General features: G+C 43.5%; 1 protein-coding gene across 1 annotated transcript in view; it reads right to left on the bottom strand.

Moving 5' to 3' along the window:
• CSMD2 (CUB and Sushi multiple domains 2) overlaps positions 1-18,743 on the bottom strand; it is an 819,526-nt gene that overhangs the window by 167,696 nt on the left and 633,087 nt on the right. Inside the window, exon 29 of the mRNA XM_070950069.1 lies at positions 10,309-10,496. Coding sequence (XP_070806170.1) covers positions 10,309-10,496 — 188 coding nt within the window. The remainder of the gene's footprint in view (positions 1-10,308; positions 10,497-18,743) is intronic.

Below are 18,743 nucleotides of genomic sequence, written 5' to 3'. Positions count from 1 at the left end.
TTTATTCACTCATGGGAATCAAGCTGCCGACCTCAGAGATGCACAGGCCCAGCGTCTTACCGCATGAGCCACTGTGGCCCCCTTGGTTAACTTGGTGTTAATTGCTGCTTATCTAGTTTTGATTGCTGGTGAGGTGATATTGTGGTCTTTTAGGTTTTTGATTGTCTCTTTTGAATGGTAAAGGTAAAGGTTCCCCTCACACATATGTGCTAGTCGTTCCTGACTCTAGGGGGCAGTGCTCATCTCCGTTTCAAAGCCGAAGAGCCAGCGCTGTCCGAAGACGTCTCCGTGGTCATGTGGCCGGCATGACTCAATGCCAAAGGAGCACGGAACGATGTTACCTTCCCACCAAAGGTGGTCCTTATTTTTCTACTTGCATTTTTTACATGCTTTTGAACTGCTAGGTTGGCAGAAGTTTGAATGGTATGCAGGTTTATCTCTATGTGCCTATTGATGGCTTTGTCTGAATACCAGGCTTCCAGGAATTTTCTTGTGTTTTTGGACTTGGATGATCTAGGATGCTCAGTTTCCCAGTTGCAACTATGGTGAAGTCTCTCCATGTGTTGTTCAATTAAGGAGTTTTCCTCATGTCTTCTGACTGGATGTATTCTGCTAGTCCTCCTCTCTGCCCATATGTCCCACAGAGTGGATGTTATGATCCTTACACTGTAGTTTGTAGATGATGCCTGTTTTTTCTTCTGGGGCTACTGAGTCTTTTGGTTTACTTAAGATGTTTTGGAGGGCTTTAGTTGGTTTGCATGCTAGTCATCTACAATATAATCTGACCCCCATCCTCAATGGTGACTTAGAGTGATTGCCTGGATGATGCGAGGTCATAAAAGCCACTCTTCACACATCAATACCAATAAACCACTTATAAGCCAGAGAGGCAGGGAAAAAAACTTTTCTTCTCTTTCTACAGTGTTTATTTCTAAAGCTCATAATGAATCCTCTGTCCTACTATATCCCTGTGATCACTCTACCCTTATTCTCGTTATTTTAAAGAGCCAAGTTGTCTTTTATCTAAATAGCAGCTACATCTTTGGCTTGACATGATGCCTCCCACCTTCTGTCAGGCATCTCAGCTACATGCTTGATCTCTGTCTTGATGCTTGCTTGCAGAGGAATAAAATAACACTTCACACTGCACAACAAAGTACTGACAGAGAAAGAGGAGGGGCTCGCAAACTCCACTGACTTTGGTGTTTTCCTGAGGGTCTTATCCCATTGTGCTTTCTTCCTTCCTACAACCATCTTAAAATGACGCTGGAAGTCCTAGTCATCCACTACAGTAGCCTTACATGCAGTGGTGGGTTTCAAAAAAAAAATTACTACCGGTTCTGTGGGTGTGGCTTGGTGGGCGTGACATGGCTTAGTGGGCGGGGCAAGGGAAGGGGCGGGGCAAGGGGCGGGGCAGTGGAAAGGATGTGGCAGGGAAAAATCTCCATTCCTTCCCCAATCCAGGGGAAGGTTACTGCAAAATCCTCATTTCCTCCTGATCAGCTGGGACTTGGGAGGCAGAGAATAGATGGGGGCGGGGCCAGTCAGAATTTTTATTACCGGTTCTTGGACTACTTAAAATTTCCACTACTGGTTCTCCAGAACTGGTCAGAACCTGCTAAAACCCACCTCTGCTTACATGCCTCTAGGCATGTAGGACCTGCTCCTTCTGAACTTCCTGGTCCACTGCTTGAAAGAATTACTTCACCACTTCTGGAGAACATCAAGAGGATAACCTTTGATTATATGTCCTTACTGCATTGCTACCCACAATCATGGTTTCTACGTCACATAAATCATGTATCATAATCCCTATTGCAGTTTAGAGTAGCGCTTCCCAAATTTCATTAACCAAAAACTTATCAGAAACTCTTATCAAACTTCAAGGTCCAGTCCTTTCCTTCAGGACCATCGTTACTTCAATCAATCACTGAACAAATTATTGTAATTCAAGAATTATTTGTATTATAAAAGTTATACCATTGAATGAACTTTGTCGTTTCAACAAATTACCACTGGTAATATCATTGATTTTTATCTTAACAATAGTTTGGGAGATTTTCAAATATATTTTAGTACCTGTGGCAACCTTTAAGTCAATTGAAATGTCCCTGTTGAGATGAGTAATGGGTTCATATGTCATTATACTCCTCTCTCAAAAAAAAAAAAAACCAAAAAAACAAAAAACAAAACCCAACAACAACCTTTAACTGAATTTTGGGTCATTTACCCTGCTTTGGGAGCATTGGCTTAGAATAATGTCCCAAATGTGCTTTTTCAGGAGGCAACTGGACTTTCTTGTTTTTCTTTGAAGACGTTTCACCTTTCATCCAAGAAGCTTCTTCAGCTCTGACTGGATAGTGGGGAATGGAAGGATTTATATTCCTTGCAGACAGCTGGTCATTTGCATCCTTTTAGAGAGTCGTTGAGGCCACTAGGAGGTTTATCTGTGTCCTCAGGGTCACCTGAGTGGTATAAATAGGTGTGGAGCCTTCTTGGAATTGTTGAAAGGATTGAGTTGTGGAGCTGTGGTTCCTGCAGAATGTTTTCCGCCCTGTGTTCCTTCACTGTTGAAGACAGCCACAGGCTGTTGGGGATGAATCTGTGTTGTCTGCATCTCAAACTGAAGCACAAATGGTTCCTGTAGTCCACAATTTTTCTGGAAATCCATTCATACTCCTGCACCATTTGAAGCAGGGGTGAAATCCAACAGGTTCTTACAGATTCTGGAGAACCGGTACCGGAAATTTTGAGTAGTTTGGAGAACCGGCAAATACCACCTCTGGAGAGTTCCAGAGTGGGGTGGGAATGGAGAATTTGCAGTATCCTTCCCCCAGGAGTGGGGTGGGAATGGAGATTTTACAGTATCCTTTCCCTAGAGTGGGGTGGGAATGGGGATTTTGCAGTATCCTTCCCCTGGAGTGGGGTGGGAATGGAGATTTTACAGTATCCTTCCCCTGGAGTGGGGTGGGAATGGAGATTTTGCAGTAGCCTTCCCTTGGAGTGGGGTGGGAATGGAGATTTTGCAGTAGCCTTCCCTTGGAGTGGGGTGGGAATGGAGATTTTGCAGTATCCGTCCCCTGGAGTGGAGTGGGAATGGAGATTTTGCAGTATCCTTCCCCTGGAGTGGGGTGGGAATGGAGATTTTACAGTATCCTTCCCCTGGAGTGGGGTGGGAATGGAGATTTTGCAGTAGCCTTCCCTTGGAGTGGGGTGGGAATGGAGATTTTACAGTATCCATCCCCTGGAGTGGGGTGGGAATGGAGATTTTGCAGTATCCTTCCCTTGGAGTGGGGTGGGAATGGAGATTTTACAATATCCTTCCCCTGGAGTGGGGTGGGAATGGAGATTTTGCAGTAGCCTTCCCCTGCCATGCCCACCAAACCACGCCCATGAAGCCACACCATGCTCACCAAGCCACGCTCACAGAACCAGTAGTAAAAAAATGTGGACTTCTCCACCGATTTGAAGGGTGTTGTAAATGTCTATGGAGATTCTCAGTCAGCCATAGTCATGGCTGACACATCCCCCAACAGTCTTCAACAGTGAAGGGCCACAGGGCAGAAAACATTCTGCAGAGCTAATAGCTATGGTGCCCAGAATCATATACTTGAGATGGACTATTATATATATGTGAAATATAAATACAGGTAATCCTTGACTTACAACCACAATTGATCCCAAAATTTATATTGCTAAACAAGGCAGTTGTTAAATAAGTTTTGATTGTGTGACCATGGGGATGCTGCAATGGTCATAACCAGGGCTGAAATGCTCCCGCTCGATACGGTAACGATGGAGGCGGTTGGTTCGGAGAACCGGTAGCAAAAATCCCTGCCCCCCCCCCCATGCCCAGCTGAGCCGCGCGATCATCACAGGCTTTTTTTTTAATTTTTAAAAGCATTTTTTTTACAACCTCTTCGGCCGAAAAAATGCTTTTAAAAGTAAAAAAAAAAAGCCTCTGATGATCGCGCAGCTCAGCTGGGATCATCAGAGGCTTTTAAAAGAAAAAAAAAGCCTCTACCAATCAGGCATCTCAGCTGGGATCGTCAGAGGCTTTTAAAAGCATTTTTTTCAGCCGAAGTGGTTGTAGAAAAAAATGGTTTTAAAAGTTAAAAAAAAAAGTTGGCCATGCCCACCCAGTCACATTACTCCCCCCTCCAAGCCATGCCCACAGAACTGGTAGTAACAAATTTTACATTTCACCACTGGTCATAACTGAAAACCGGCCATTGTAGTGCCATTGTAACTTCAAACAGTCAGTAAATATATGGCTGTAAGTCAAGGACTACCTATATCATTATATTATACTCAACTGGGGAAGACAGGGAAATCACTCACATCAATTTGGCCGGAGGAGGAGATCCCTTCTGACTTTTACAAGGATTAATACTATTTTCTTGCATCTGGTTAGAGAAACATTTGCAGCCTAACCTGTGCATGTCCATATGTCTCCTCTTCCCCGCAAGAATATTAGAGTGAGTAGGATGAGGGGGGTTAGATTCCCTTCTTGAGACATGTTATGGCCGCCTCTCTCATTTATTCTTGTCTGAGGTTAGAGAAGGAGCATCATGTGCCTGAATTAAAAAGTTCTTGGTCATGGATGTGGGACTAACTTATGAATGTTTTGCTGTGCCATTTATATCACCTCACAATTTTTTGCATTCTTTCATGGTGTTTTATAAAAAAATAGATGTTCCCCCAAGTATTAGCCCACCACTACAATATCCAAGCATCACTTTTGAAACAGCATTAGTGCAGGATGATGCAAATGGAAATGCAGCCCAATAGCTGGGCAATGTGCAATGACTAAAGCTGTTGTGGTCTGCCAGCAGCCTGCAGAGCTGGCAGTGGAGTTGGACAGTGAGGAGGCTGGGGAGGAACATAGGCCAGTCCTGGAGTCTGGGGAAGGCTCGGACAAGGGCTTTGTGTTGGAGGCAGAGATGGGGCCAGGGCCATCTGGGAGTGATGCGCAGACTCCGGAGCCTCCAGAGTCAGACAGCAGAGAGGCAGAGGAACAGGAGGAGCCTGTTCCTAGTGTACGCATACACAGAGCTGCCAGAAGGCACAAACAGTTAAAACTAAAGGGACGACTCGGGAGTAAGTCCTGGAGATGATTGGCCCCTCCCATAAGGCTTAAAAGAGGAGCAAAGGCACATGGGCCCTTTGCAGGAAAGCAACGTTGTTAATTCTGTTCCCAGTCAGCATCTCTGTTTGATTTTGGAATCAGTGGTGCTTTGCCAAGTAGGTCTTAGGCAGCGTGTCAAGGGAGATAAAGGTTGGTGATTATTCTGAAGGACTTCTCCCAAAAGAACTTTTTGCAACTAATTGGGACTCAGCTGTGAATGAACGTAATTCACAGCTGTTGCAATAAAAGAGGTTTTTGGGACTACTTCTGTGTTTTAATGACTCAGGAAGCCTTGGTCACAACAAAAGCATGGGAGAATGTGCCCAGTGCCTGCCCTCTGGAAGAAGATTCTCCCTGCAATCCAGATGCCTCCTACACTGCTGTTATTCAGAAGATCCATGAAGAGCTCAGTCTTCACTCAGACCTTTGGGGAGGAAAGTGAGAACCTGTTTCTTCATTCATTCACTTGCCATCTTTGATCTTTACTTTTATGTTTTGCTAATTGTACTTTGATTTTCTTTGATTGCTGACAACGGCCCAGATTCTTTGAGAGAAATGCTCACACAACATGCTTCTTCTCCAGGGGTGAAATCCAGCAGATTCTGATAGGTTCTGGAGAACTGGTAGCAGAAATTTTGAGTACTTTGGAGAACCGGCAAATACCACCTCTGGCTGGCCCCAGAGTGGGGTGGGAATGGAGATTTTGCAATATCCTTTCTCCTGGAGTGGGGAGGGAATGGGGATTTTATAGTATCCTTCCCCTGCCATGCCCACAAACCACGCCCACAGAACCGGTAGGGAAAATTTTTGGATTTACTCCTGTTGTTCTCCCTTACTTAAATGAACCACAGTTTGCACAATTAACTTACTTTGGGAGTCTTACCTGGGCTTAAACCAAAACAATAACCACACAAGCTAGTTTCACGCAATATGTTCAATAAAAGGTGGGTGACTTGTTTTGGCGGACTATTTCATACAACACTGGCCATGCTGTTTTCCATACCCCGGAGAAAGCAAGCAAACAAGCAACCAACAATAACTCCTCACAGCCCAATTGCTCTTTTCCTTTTTCTAAATCTCACCCAAGGAAGAATTTTTTGCCCTTCAGACTCATTTAGTTTGAAAAACTGAGTCTCTTGGACATTCAATTAGCAGTAGTAGATACTGGCTTGAATGTTGGTGTCAGTGTCAAAACAATTTTAATTTGGGTGTTGTGGGAGACAAAAGGACCAAGTAGATGGTTGGTTTTTGCAACTGCAATCGTGTTCCCCAATTCTTACGAAAACCAGTGAACAGGTTTAATTATTTGGTTCATTACAAATGCTTTCCTGCCACTTCAGTTGCCTGAACCCTGAAGGCAGCAAGCTCAGATAAGTCTCAAAGGGAATTTGAACTCGGTTGTATCATCCTGGCCAGAAGGCTGTCGTTCCTCCTCCTTCCTTTCTCTCAAGTTCTCCAGTTTTTGCAAGTTCAGATTTCTCTGATCTCATGCTCAGGATGTTTGGCTTTCCTTTCATGCATGAAAGTTTAAAATGCCGCTTTTCGCTCCCAGCAGAACAGCTCTGTGACTAGATAAGGGCACAAACATTTGCATAGGTATCCTTTGGAGAGAGATAGAGAGAAAGAAAGAGAGAGAGAGAAACAGGAAACTTCCATTTCCAGATGTGGCCTTGACTTAATCAGTCCCCTCCTTCATCAAAAGCAATGGCAAAAACTGGTCGTTTTTCTTGAAGGAATCCATTACAAATCAACCGACTGGGTGTCAATCAATGAACTTTGGTTTTGAAGAAGCAATTTATTGCTGAAATTGAGGATTCCCCCCCACCCCGTAGTGAAAATTTCTCTGTGTAGTGAACAACATAGTGAATGTCTAAGCTACCCTTTCTTGAGAAGGAACATTTCATACTGAGATAAAATATACTGTGAAAACTTATGGGTTGCACACATCCTAAGCTACATACATTTTGAGACACTCATACATATCCCAACATAAACCCAGAATAGGTAAAGGTAAAGGTTCCCCTCGCACATATGTGCTAGTCGTTCCTGACTCCTCATCTCCATTTCAAAGCCGAAGAGCCAGCGCTGTCCGAAGACGTCTCCGTGGTCATGTGGCCGGCATGACTCAACACCAAAGGCACACAGAACACTGTTACCTTCCCACCAAAGATGGTCCCTATTTTTCTACTTGCATTTTTTACCTGCTTTCGAACTGCTAGGTTGGCAGAAACTGGGACAAGTCACGGGAGCTCACTAGGGATTCGAACCGCTGAACCGCTGACCTTTCGATCGACAAGCTCAGCATCTTAGCCACTGAGCCACCGTGTCCCTTAAACCCAGACTAGAGGGGCTCAAAAATTTTATCTCTTTTAGTTCTCAGGAATGATGCTTTGGATATTCTAAATGAGAGGTGTTTATTAGGTCCAAATATCTGTTTGGGAAAGATCTTATATATGAATGGACACAATTAGCTCCCTCAACAGTAGTAAGGAAGAGCTTACTTGCTTTCTTGCTGCAATTTTTTGACTTCTTGGGTCCTGGGATTTCTTGTTTATTTTATTTGGTCATGCTTAGCATTTTTAGGTTGTGTGTATCCAGGCATAAAAATTCTCTTTACTTGAGTCCATTCTCCTTTGAATACATAGACAGAGCTATGTCGCTTTCTTAGCAACTCTACAAAATTGCTTTTCTCCTGCCTTCCATCTAGGAGTTTTATTTCCTTGTGGTTTCCCACCCATACACACACCCACACCTACAAACACACCACTAGCAAGTTTGTTTTGTTTTAACCATTCACTTATTTGCACATCTAGGCAAAGTAGAAGAAAGGCTGGATGCACCCCTGTCTATTTGGAGTGTGGGCATCACTAGCCATCTGCTTCAGTAACAGTAACAGAGTTGGAAGGGACCTTGGAGGTCATCTAGTCCAACCCCCTGCTCACACAGGAGACCTGTACTAGGGATCTGAACCACCAAACTGCCGACCTTCCTGATTGACAAGCTTAGTCTTAGCCACTGAGCCACCTAGTCAGGCATTGAGGGGGTCAGCAACCAGCAGCTCTGGAGCTACATGTGGCTCTTTCATCCCTCTGCTGCGGCTCCCTGTTGCTCAAAATATTACAACTGCCAATTTGTGATACCTGCCAGCACACAATCTATTGAGCTTTTTGAGTCCAACCATGGATAAATTCAAGAAAAGAAAAAAATCAGATGAAAACAGAACATTTAATTCAACTACATATGCTAGTTCTGTGGCCGCTCAGGAAATAGTCAGGCACAAGAAGGGTTTTGTGGCTCCCGGTGTTTTCTTTTCTGTGGGAAATGGGTCCAAATGGCTCTTTGAGTGCTTAAGGTTGCCAACCCCTGAGTTAGATGATTCACCCCATGTCACTTTCTTCTGACATGACAAAGCGTCTCAAAGTGGAGAATGCAGTTTCAGCTGGCCAGATTGCCATTATCAACCTGCGGTTCATGGGCAGTTGCTCAGACTGAAATGCTAAGATGATCTCTCTTGTAGCAAGAGAGATCTCTAAGTTCTATCAGTTAGAATGTTTGTTTCATGAACCAAGGAACAAAGAAAAGTTGAAAAAGTTTTCTTCTCCACTTTGAATAAACTAGGGTTGGAAAGAAGAGAAGGTAACGGATAAAAAAAATAAAACCAGTGCATCTTACATAGAATACAAATAGCTTTTCTCCCACCTTATTCCCTTTAGTGCATGCTAAGTGCCTATGTGTACCAAACAAATCTTTAAACCCACTGCAGCATGAAAATGTTGCACCTGATGAACTTCAGATGTGCTTCAAGAGGACAGAAACCAAAAAGCAGAAGGAAATGGAAAAGGGCACACTCTGCTCTTTAAAGAGTCACCAGCATGGGACTGGATTGCTTTAATACAGAGGAGGAATGGGAAAAGGGCAAAATAAAACACCTCTACAATTTCCTCCTACTCCTATGATGCACCTACTTAGCAAATGACTTTTCTTTCAAAAAAATATTTTTATTTTTCTAATTCCGTTCTTAAAAAGGTAAAGGTTCCCCTTGCACATATGTGCTAGTCGTTCCTGATTCTAGGGGGTGGTGTTCATCTCCGTTTCAAAGCCAAAGAGCCAGCGCTGTCCTAACACGTCTCCGTGGTCATGTGGCCGGCAGGACTAAATGCCAAAGGTGCATGGAGCACTGTTACTTTCCCACCAAAGGTGGTCCCTATTTTTCCACTTGCATTTTTTACGTGCTTTTGAACTGCTAGGTTGGCAGAAGCTGGGAAAAGTAATGGGAGCTCACTAGGGATTCGAACCGCTGAATCGATCGACAAGCTCAGCGTCTTAGACACTGAGCCACTGCATCCCTTTGCAATTCCGTTCTTACATGGGCTTAATTTTCAAACTTAATCACATAATAAAAATGAATGCATCAACTTTTTCCCATGGCTTTTAATTGATTATTGGACTTGACTTCAGCACCTATAATTCCAGGGTACAAAGCCATGTCAACACAAGGATTACAAGAGTGGGCCCATTGGGTGGGGAATGATGGAACTGGACTCCAATATATCTAGAAGCACTCACAAGTGCAGAAATAGGGTTTTTTTTATAGTTGATACAAAGCTTTGTATCAGCTGCTAGATCAAACGAAATTTGACATCTGCTTGTTGGTACATGGAGGAAGGCAATAAGAACGGCATCAGTGGTGGGTTGCCCCTGGTTCAGACAGGTTCGCTAGAACTGGTAGTAAAACTGACGGGAGGCTCTGCCCATTAACCTGGACATTATCAAAGTAGATCTGCGCATGTGCAGAAGAGCGCGCGTGGGTATGATGCAAACCAGTAGTAAAAGTAAGTAGAACCCACCCCTGAATGGCATGCATAGTCTTCCAGAAGTTGTAACAGCAGAAAATAAGACTTCAGTAACAGAGTTGTTAATGCCTGGAATGCACTACCAGACTGTGGTCTCATTCCAAAACCCCCAAAACTTTAACCTAAAACTGTCTACTGTTGATCTCACCCCATTCCTAAGAGGTCTTTAAGGGGCGAGCATAAGAGCACCAGCATGCCTACCATACCTGTCCTAATGTTCCCTTTAATTGTAATCATTTTATGTATTCAATTCATGCTTATAATTATATATATTATCTAATGTGTACTCGACAAAATAAAATAAATAAAATAAAATAAAATAAATACCTGTGTAATGGATTACGAATCCTGTATTGCTGACGGAAGCATCACTGCGGAAGGCCAGGAAGAGGTTGTTACTGCTGCTCTCAATCCTTTCTGGTACTTGGGTATCATAGAAACTCCCAATCAGGGGACTAACTGAGCTGGGGCCATCATAGATGTGCAAGAAATCGTACCCTGGTTCCAAATTAAACCTGAAAGGGAAGAGAAAAGGAAACTAAGTGTATCAAGTATCTGACTACTAAGACTAGTGATATAATGGAACTCTCTGAGCCTCAGAACAATGGACATTTGCAAAACATTGCAAGACAAGAACAGATGCATATTCATAGCTCAACAATAACTTAGCCAGCTCCCTTGTTCTATTAAGAAACATTTAGAGCAGTGTTTCTCAACCTCGGTGAATTTAAGATGTGCCGACTTCAGCATTCAGAATTCTCCAGCCACAAATACTAGCTAGGGAATTCTAGGAGTTGAAGTCCACATATCTATAAGCCACCAAGGTTGAGAAACACTGCTTTAGAAAAAGGATCAAAGGCAGCAAGGAAGACCCACTTCAAGACAGCTGCTGATTAAAGGAGCTAGGATCCACATATCTTCTGTAATCTAGCCTCTTTTTTCCTTACAACAAATCCAGATATTGAGACGTGTGAGAATCAAGCTTTCTGCTACTGACAGGAGATTGACAAACTGATCCTTTTAGTTCTTTGTTGTCCTTTTAGAAAGATTTATACTCGAAGTAGCATTTACAGGAGGTGTAGAGGAGCACAGAGATGATCATGGAGAAGGTATGCAGAGACCGCTAGCAAAATGTAAACTTAACCCAGGAGATCAAGAAAGCGTAAGAAAAAAATTCATGGTAGTTTCACCTTGACTTCTTTGGGTTTAAAGCAGGGGTGAAATGCTCCCGGTTCAGACCGGATCAGGCGATCCGGTAGCGATTGTGGCAGGTGGTTCGGAGAACTGGTAGTGATGGCAGCACAAGGCTCAGCTCACCTGCCCAGGTGTCGTTTCTTCCTGCTTTTAAAAGGTAAAAAAAGGCTCTGATGATCACAGCTGTGGTGCCTGATCATCAGAGCCTTTTTTTTTAACTTTTAAAAGCATTTTTTTACAACCTATTTGCCCGAGCTTGTAGTAAAAAAATGCTTTAAAAAGGTTTTTAAAAAGGCTCTGACGATTGCGCACCACAGCTGATCACACCCCCCGTGCACTGTTCTACTTACCTTCCCAAGCCTCCTTTTGGTGTGCACTGCACATGCGTGCATGTGTGCATTTGGTGCATGGTGCACATGCATGCATGCAGCATGCATTTGGCATGCAGCGCGCATGTGCAGCCAGCAAACCGGTAGTACATTGGTTCAGATTTCACCACTGGTTTAAAGAGAGGGAAGGAATAACTATCAATATTTCATTGTTATCAGTAAAATAAAGTTCTAGTATTTCTTGTGGCACTTGTTTCCAGGCCTCGTCGACTTCAAAGGGCTGATTAGAACTAAACCCAGCAGAAGGATTAAAAAGGGGAAATTCGGGGAAAAAAATGTCACTTTCAGTCTTTAGCTCCTTGCATAGAGGAGAAACTTTTATGCATCTCTTGTCATCCATAAACATGAGACCTATGACCTTCAAGTGTTAGATCCTGCAAGTGTTAGATGGAGGGATACTACCCTATTGTAAGAATTAAAGAGCGGGAAGGATTTGGGAAACGGTGTTCAATATTCTAAATCTAGGGAGATTATTGTGAATTGTATTATGTTGTGTTATTTGAACTAAGAACTCTATTTAAATGTCAAATTGGTATATTTTCAAGATTAGAGATAAGACTTAAATTTGAGGAAGTAATAATTAAATAAAGATTTAATGACTATTATATGAAGTAATAATAAAATGTAAGGAAGTTTTAGAAATGGAAATAAGGTTTAGAAATATAAACATGTTTGAATTGTATTGTTAATAGTGGGTATTTAGGGTAAGAATTGTGAAATGTATTATGAGGTATTAATTGAATTAAGATTTAAGGTGGATTAATAGAAGGGTAATTGCTTTGATCAAGTTAATATGAGTTCGTTTTTTATAAGATGGTAATAGCTGAGATTTGAGTATTATGGCAAAAATAGAATATAAAATTTTTTGTTAAAGATGAGCAAGAAGTTGAACAAATTTATGACCGGATCTATGCTCTGTTCCGAAAAGATGTATTGTATGTTTATTTCTGTGTTTTTTTAAAAAATAAAAATAAATAAAATATTCTAAATGAATATGATTGGGTTACTCTGCTAAGTGACATGATGGATGGATGGATAGATGGATAGACGGACATAAGATGTGAGTGAAGAAAAACAGTTATTGGTCCCACTCAAAGGACCAAGAGGAGAAGTGACTGGTGACTATTTACTTGGAAAAGGACTGTTGATTTGGCATATTTGGTTTATGAAAAAAAACTATTTCTATGCATGGACTAGTAAAAGGATGGTTGCTTTAAAAGCATGGCTGCTTTGATGTTTATGATGAAAAAAAGAGGGAATCAGTGAAAGACTCAAGGGTAATGAAACATTTTATATGTGGGGCAGATATCGGGGTGAAATCCAGCAGGTTCTGACAGGTACTGGAGAACCGGTAGTGGAAATTTTGAGCAGTTCGGAGAACCGGCAAATGCCACCTCTGGCTGGCCCTAGAATGGGTTGGGAATGGGGATTTTGCAATATCCTTCCCCTGCCGTGCCCACCAAGCCACACCCACCAAACCACATCCACAGAACCGGTAGTAAAAAAATTGGATTTCACCACTGGCAGATATGTAGTAATGTCAAAGGTGGAAAAACATTGATGTAGAAAGAGAACAAAGTAATGCAAAAATAAACTGTCCACAAGGGGAAAAAAAAGACTGAGCCCTGTATGATAAAGTATCAAGAAATAGATTCTCCTTTGAAAAGAATGGGTGGAAAGTAGACAGAAGGAACCAGCCAGTGCGGCATAACAATTAAAGGCATCAGGCTAGAAAGCAGGAGACCATGAGTTCATGCGTTGCCTAGGTACAAAGTGGCCTTGGGCCAATCATTCCCTCTCAGCCTGGGAAGAAGGTTCCCAAAATCTTGCCAAGAAAACCTCAGGGGCTTTCTTGTCCAAGCAGCTGAACACAAAGCTATAAGGGAAGATTATGTTGAAGGTGGTTAGAACACAGTGAAAAGAATGGTGAGAACTGCAGAAGTTTATGGATCATTAAAAATGGCACTTGGTAGACTGATGAAAGTGAAAGAGGTTGTGGATGAGGGAAGCAAGCATGGAAAAGAATTACTGCTGCCAAAAAAAATGATGATGGAAAATATATTATGTTTAGTTTAGTTTAGTTTAGTTTAGTTTAGTTTAGTTTAGTTTAGTTTAGTTTAGTTTAGTTTAGTTGTTTAGTTTCTTTAAGACAGTGCAGAAAGATTGTGATGGAAATTGTGTGTGTGTGTGTGTGTATCAGGGTGAAATGCTCCTGGTTTGGACCGGATCGCCGGAGAACCGGTAGCAAAAATCCCTGCGCCGCACCCCCATGCCCAGCTGAGCCGCGCGATCAGCAGAGGCTTTTTTTTTTTTTTTACTTTTGAAAGCATTTTTTCTACAACCTCTTCAGCCGAAGAGGTTGTAGAAAAAAAATGCTTTTAAAAGCCTCTGACAATCCCAGCTGAGTTACCTGATCGTCAGAGGTTTTTAAAAGCATTTTTGTTTCTACAACCTCTTCGGCTGAAGAGGTTGTAGAAAAAATGCTTTCAAAAGTAAAAAAAAAAAAAAGTTGGCCATGCCCACCCAGTCACATTACCCCCCACCAAGCCACGCCCACAGAACCGGTAGTAACAAATTTTACATTTCACCACTGGTGTGTATGTATGTATGTATGTGTGTGTAAGTATATGTATATATATACACACACACATACACACACACACAGATACACACACACACACACAAATACATATACATGAATGAAATAGGTGAAGAGGCCAAATAAAGATCTGCCACAAGAATGAATAAAGCCAATTTAAAACTAAAATAAAAACTAAACTAAACTAAACTAAACTAAACTAAACTAAACTAAACTAAACTAAACTAAACTAAACTAAACTAAATGACATCATTTGTGTTGAATTTAAGATGAGGAAATGTTGGAAGAACTGTATATACCTGATAATGTTAATGGTATGCTGAAATGTGGACTCAAAATCATTGCTATAAATGCTAGTATCCAAGCCTATGCTGATGAAAAGGATATCATATATGCTGCCAGAAAGTTGGGGGGGAAACCCCCAGTATAGGTCAAAGTGTAGATAGTTTATCTCATGAAATGTTAAAATATGGATGTGGTTTGCTTATAGAGCTGTTGGGTGTTTTGTTTAATGTGTTTGTGAAGACTTTTATCTGGAATGAGGTTCCCCAGGGATCTGGATAGCTCCCAGCCTGTTGATGGGAGCTATCCCTTCAGACCTGATTGTTCTCCAGGCTTTGCCTTAGGGTGGCAGATTCTCTTTTCTTGGATGCTAATTATTGGTGAGATGTTTGCAGGTACCCCAGTTCATTATCTTACTTCTTTCTTCCCCCCCCCCTCTGAATTACAGTTTTATTGTCTGTTTGCTTTTTTAATATATTGTTTCCATATTGTTTGGTGTATTGTGAGCTGTCCAGAGTCATTTGGAGTTGGATGCCATAAAATCAATTTACAAATTAAAAATGTAACTGTGCATGGGGCTTAAAGCAGTGATGGGTTGCCCCCGGTTTGGACCGGTTCGCAAGACCTGGGAGTAAAACCTGTGGGAGGCTCCGCCCATTGACCCGGATGTCATCATAGTGATCTGTGCATGTGCAGAAGCTTCTGCACATGCACGTGGGCACGATGCGAACTGGTAGTAAAGGTAAATAGAACCTACCCCTGGTTTAAAGGAATGTCCTTGTTATTCCTTTATACAAAGGGGGAAAGCACAGAAACAAGAGTAAATGGAAAATTTACACAATTTTATTAAGTAACTCTGGGAAGAGACTTGGTGGAATTCTGATTAATTGTGTACAAGAGGTGGCAATAAACAAAATTTGGGAAGTGGATTTTATGTCAGGGTGTACAGACATGATTTTTGCTCTTCAGAAGGCATTGAAAAATATATGAATATAAGAAAAAGTACTGCATGTTTGTTGACTCAGAGAGCATTTATGACAAAAGTGAATTGACTTCAGTTATGAAAAAAATGTATGTTTATGGAAAGAGCTATAGATTGCAAATTGCTATAAATTGTATGAAATGATGGTTATATAAATTGTATGGAAGGATGGTTGCTGAAAGTGATAGAGCTGTAGATGATGAAAATAAGGCATGAATATAACCGCAGCAAGATTATTATATGCACAAAGATGGAAAGATTCATCATTATCTACAATGGAGGAATGGTTGGTGAAGATGATGGAACTTGCTGAGATGGTTAAATTGACTTCTTTGATCAGAGAAGAGGTAATATCTATGTTTATTGGAAAGTTCTTGTAGACATTTTATGTGAAATAAAAAAAATGAGCTTATGGTTTATGGTTTTGATGTTTACACAAAACAGATTATAGAAAAAGAGAATTATGTTGTAACCATAGAGCAAGAGGAAAATTTATAATTTCTAACTGGTTCAAGGTAGACTGGATATTACTTCTTTAAATCTTTTTTATTTCTTTTCCTTTTCCTTTTTATATATTTTTCCTTTCATGTAGTTTTAGTAATTTTTTTTGTGTTTTTCTTCTGTTCTCTTTCTCATTCATTAATTTGTATTAGTTTGCATGTTCCTTTCTAAAATATTTAGTAAAATATAACAATAAATGTAATTAAAATATTTTACATTTTTAACGAAAAAAAAAGCCCTGGTTAACCCTCTTCCCCCCCCCCCCCCCCCGTCCTAGCTGGGCCATTATCAGGCCCTATGACTAACATGCTTGCCCTGCCAGTTTCTGCTCGATGGAGGTGGCTCCCACCTATTTTCCATCTATCCGCTTGCCTGTATTAGCCATCTATACGCTACCTGTATGAATATTGTGGACAGCTTACTTTCTTCTGGAGACTTTGGACCTGGCTCTGTTTGTTATCTAGCACGCTGGCTGTATGAAAAATGGCAGCTTACAGGAGGACGAACGGAGCCGGTTTCTATCATTGTTTCACTACCGATGGGATGTACCACCTCCCCCATGGCTAGTTGGCCAACCATCGTGAGAGACTGGTTGGACGATTACCCTCGAATTGGTTGGAACATTGGACTCCCCCACTGCCGTGAGAGGACAGTGGAGACTCTTCCGCTTATGGTCAACCTGCCTTTTTTCAGGACAATTTGGACTATCATGGAGCCCTGGGCCATACCTTATCACTACCTCAGAGCTTAGATGTACCGAAGGGCACAGCTTCTTGCATTGCGAGACTCCCCCCTCTCGCAAGCCTGGCCCTCCACGTTATCGAGGGCCTACCTCAATGACGGGTCTTGGAACCCAGAGAGGTGGCATGCGGCGAAGAGGGGGTTGAGGGGTTTTTTATGTAAATTTTTGGGAAAAATTTTAAGGGGTCCCAGGGGGGGGGGAGGTAAAACTGGAACTAGGGTAGTGGGTTTGGGGGATAACCCACCAAGGGGAAGGTCAGGCCTGGCCACTATACGCGGCGGGGGGGTGGGAGTTCCGGAGGAAATGGGGGGGGGTCGAGCTTGTCCAGATTGTGTTTTTACCATCGGTACTGTGAGGGGGAGGGGTAGATATGGCGGGAGCAGGGGGCCATATCATGTTAAGGGAGCGCGCACCCGCTGTCTCCATGCGGTAGCGTGCTCCGGCCCCCAAGGCTCCACTCGTTCTCCAGGTTGCACAGACCCTCAGGGCCCGGGCCTTCGGCTGATGTTGTGCAATGCCAGGTCCGCAGTAAATAAAGCCCCCCTCATTTGTGATCTTGTTCTGGAGGGGGGACTGGACCTGGCAGGGCTTACGGAGACCTGGTTGGGCCTGGAGGGAGGGGTCCCTCTGGTAGAAATGTGCCCACCAGGCTTCCACGCATTCCATCAACCGAGGTCTCAGGGGAGGGGCGGGGGAGTAGCGGTTATTATTAGAGAAGGTTTTAGGCCGAGGGAGGCCACTGTTCCTCAGACGGCCGGTTGTGAGACCCTCCTTGTGAAGTGGGGTCATGGGGTTCAGATGGGTTTGCTGATCACGTACCTGGCTCCCTGCCACGTGGCAGCAGCCCTGCCCGAGCTACTCAACGTTATCGCCGCGGTGGCGGTTGATACCCCCAGACTTATGGTCATGGGGGATTTCAACCTGCCGTCCGTGGGTGAGACGTCTGAGGCGGCTCGGGAGTTCATGGCTTCCATGACGGCTATGGATCTGACCCAGCTAATTCATGGCCCTACGCACATGGGGGGAAACACACTGGACTTGATTTTTGTCTCTGGACAGTGGCTGAGTGATCTCGAGATAGGGGACATAGCCATCGAGCCCTTGTCATGGTCGGATCACTCTCTCCTTCGCCTTGATCTTCGAACCGCTGCTCCCCGCCGCAGGGAGGCGGAACCGATAAGATGGTACCGCCCCAGGCGCCTGATGGAACCTGATAGGTTCCAGACGGAGCTTGGGCCAATGCCTGAGGTCCTGGCTCACGCCTCGACTGGAGACTTAGTGGCCGCCTGGGATAGGGCGGCTGCTGGAGCTCTGGATCGAGTCGTGCCTTTGCGGCCTCTGACCCGGCGCCGATCTCACCTGGCTCCTTGGTTTACCGAGGAGCTGAGGGAGATGAAGCGCCGGAAAAGATGCCTAGAGAGTAGTTGGAGGGCCAGTCGCACTGAATCTGACCGGACACTGGTAAGATCTCATATTAAGAATTACCTAGTGGCGATAAAAGCAGCGAAACGTACTCATCTTGCTGCTCTTATTGCGTCATCAGATAACCGCCCGGCCGCCCTGTTTAGGGTGACCCGCTCCCTGCTCCACCAGGAAGCGAGGGAGGACCCCTTGGAGGGAAGAGCCGAGGACTTTGTTCAGTATCTGTATGACAAAATCACTCAGATTCGGGAAGATCTGGACTCCGACTGGGTAGATCCAGTGGGGATGACGGAGGCAGGTCCTGAGAATGTTATCTGGGATGAGTTTGACTCTGTGACCCCTGAGGACGTGGACAGGATTCTGGGTAGACTGAATGCGACCACATGTTTGTTGGACCCGTGTCCCTCCTGGTTAGTGCTGGCTTCCCGGGAGGTGACGCGAGGCTGGCTCCAGGGGATTATAAATGCTTCATTGAGTGAGGGTGTCTTTCCCGCCGCCTTGAAAGAGGCGGTGGTGAGACCTCTCCTCAAGAAGCCTTCCCTGGATCCGGCAATATTGGCTAATTATCGTCCAGTCTCCAACCTTCGCTTTGTTGCGAAGGTTGTCGAGAGTGTGGTGGCACGACAGTTTCCCCGGTACCTGGATGAAACG

This window comes from Pituophis catenifer, unplaced genomic scaffold (genome assembly GCF_029215685.1).
Source record: "Pituophis catenifer annectens isolate HBS135680 unplaced genomic scaffold, rPitCat1.0.hap2 SCAF_9, whole genome shotgun sequence".
Taxonomy (NCBI): Eukaryota; Metazoa; Chordata; class Lepidosauria; order Squamata; family Colubridae; genus Pituophis; species Pituophis catenifer.
Note: the sequence above shows the minus strand (reverse complement) of the source record. Positions and strands in the feature narration are given on the sequence as shown.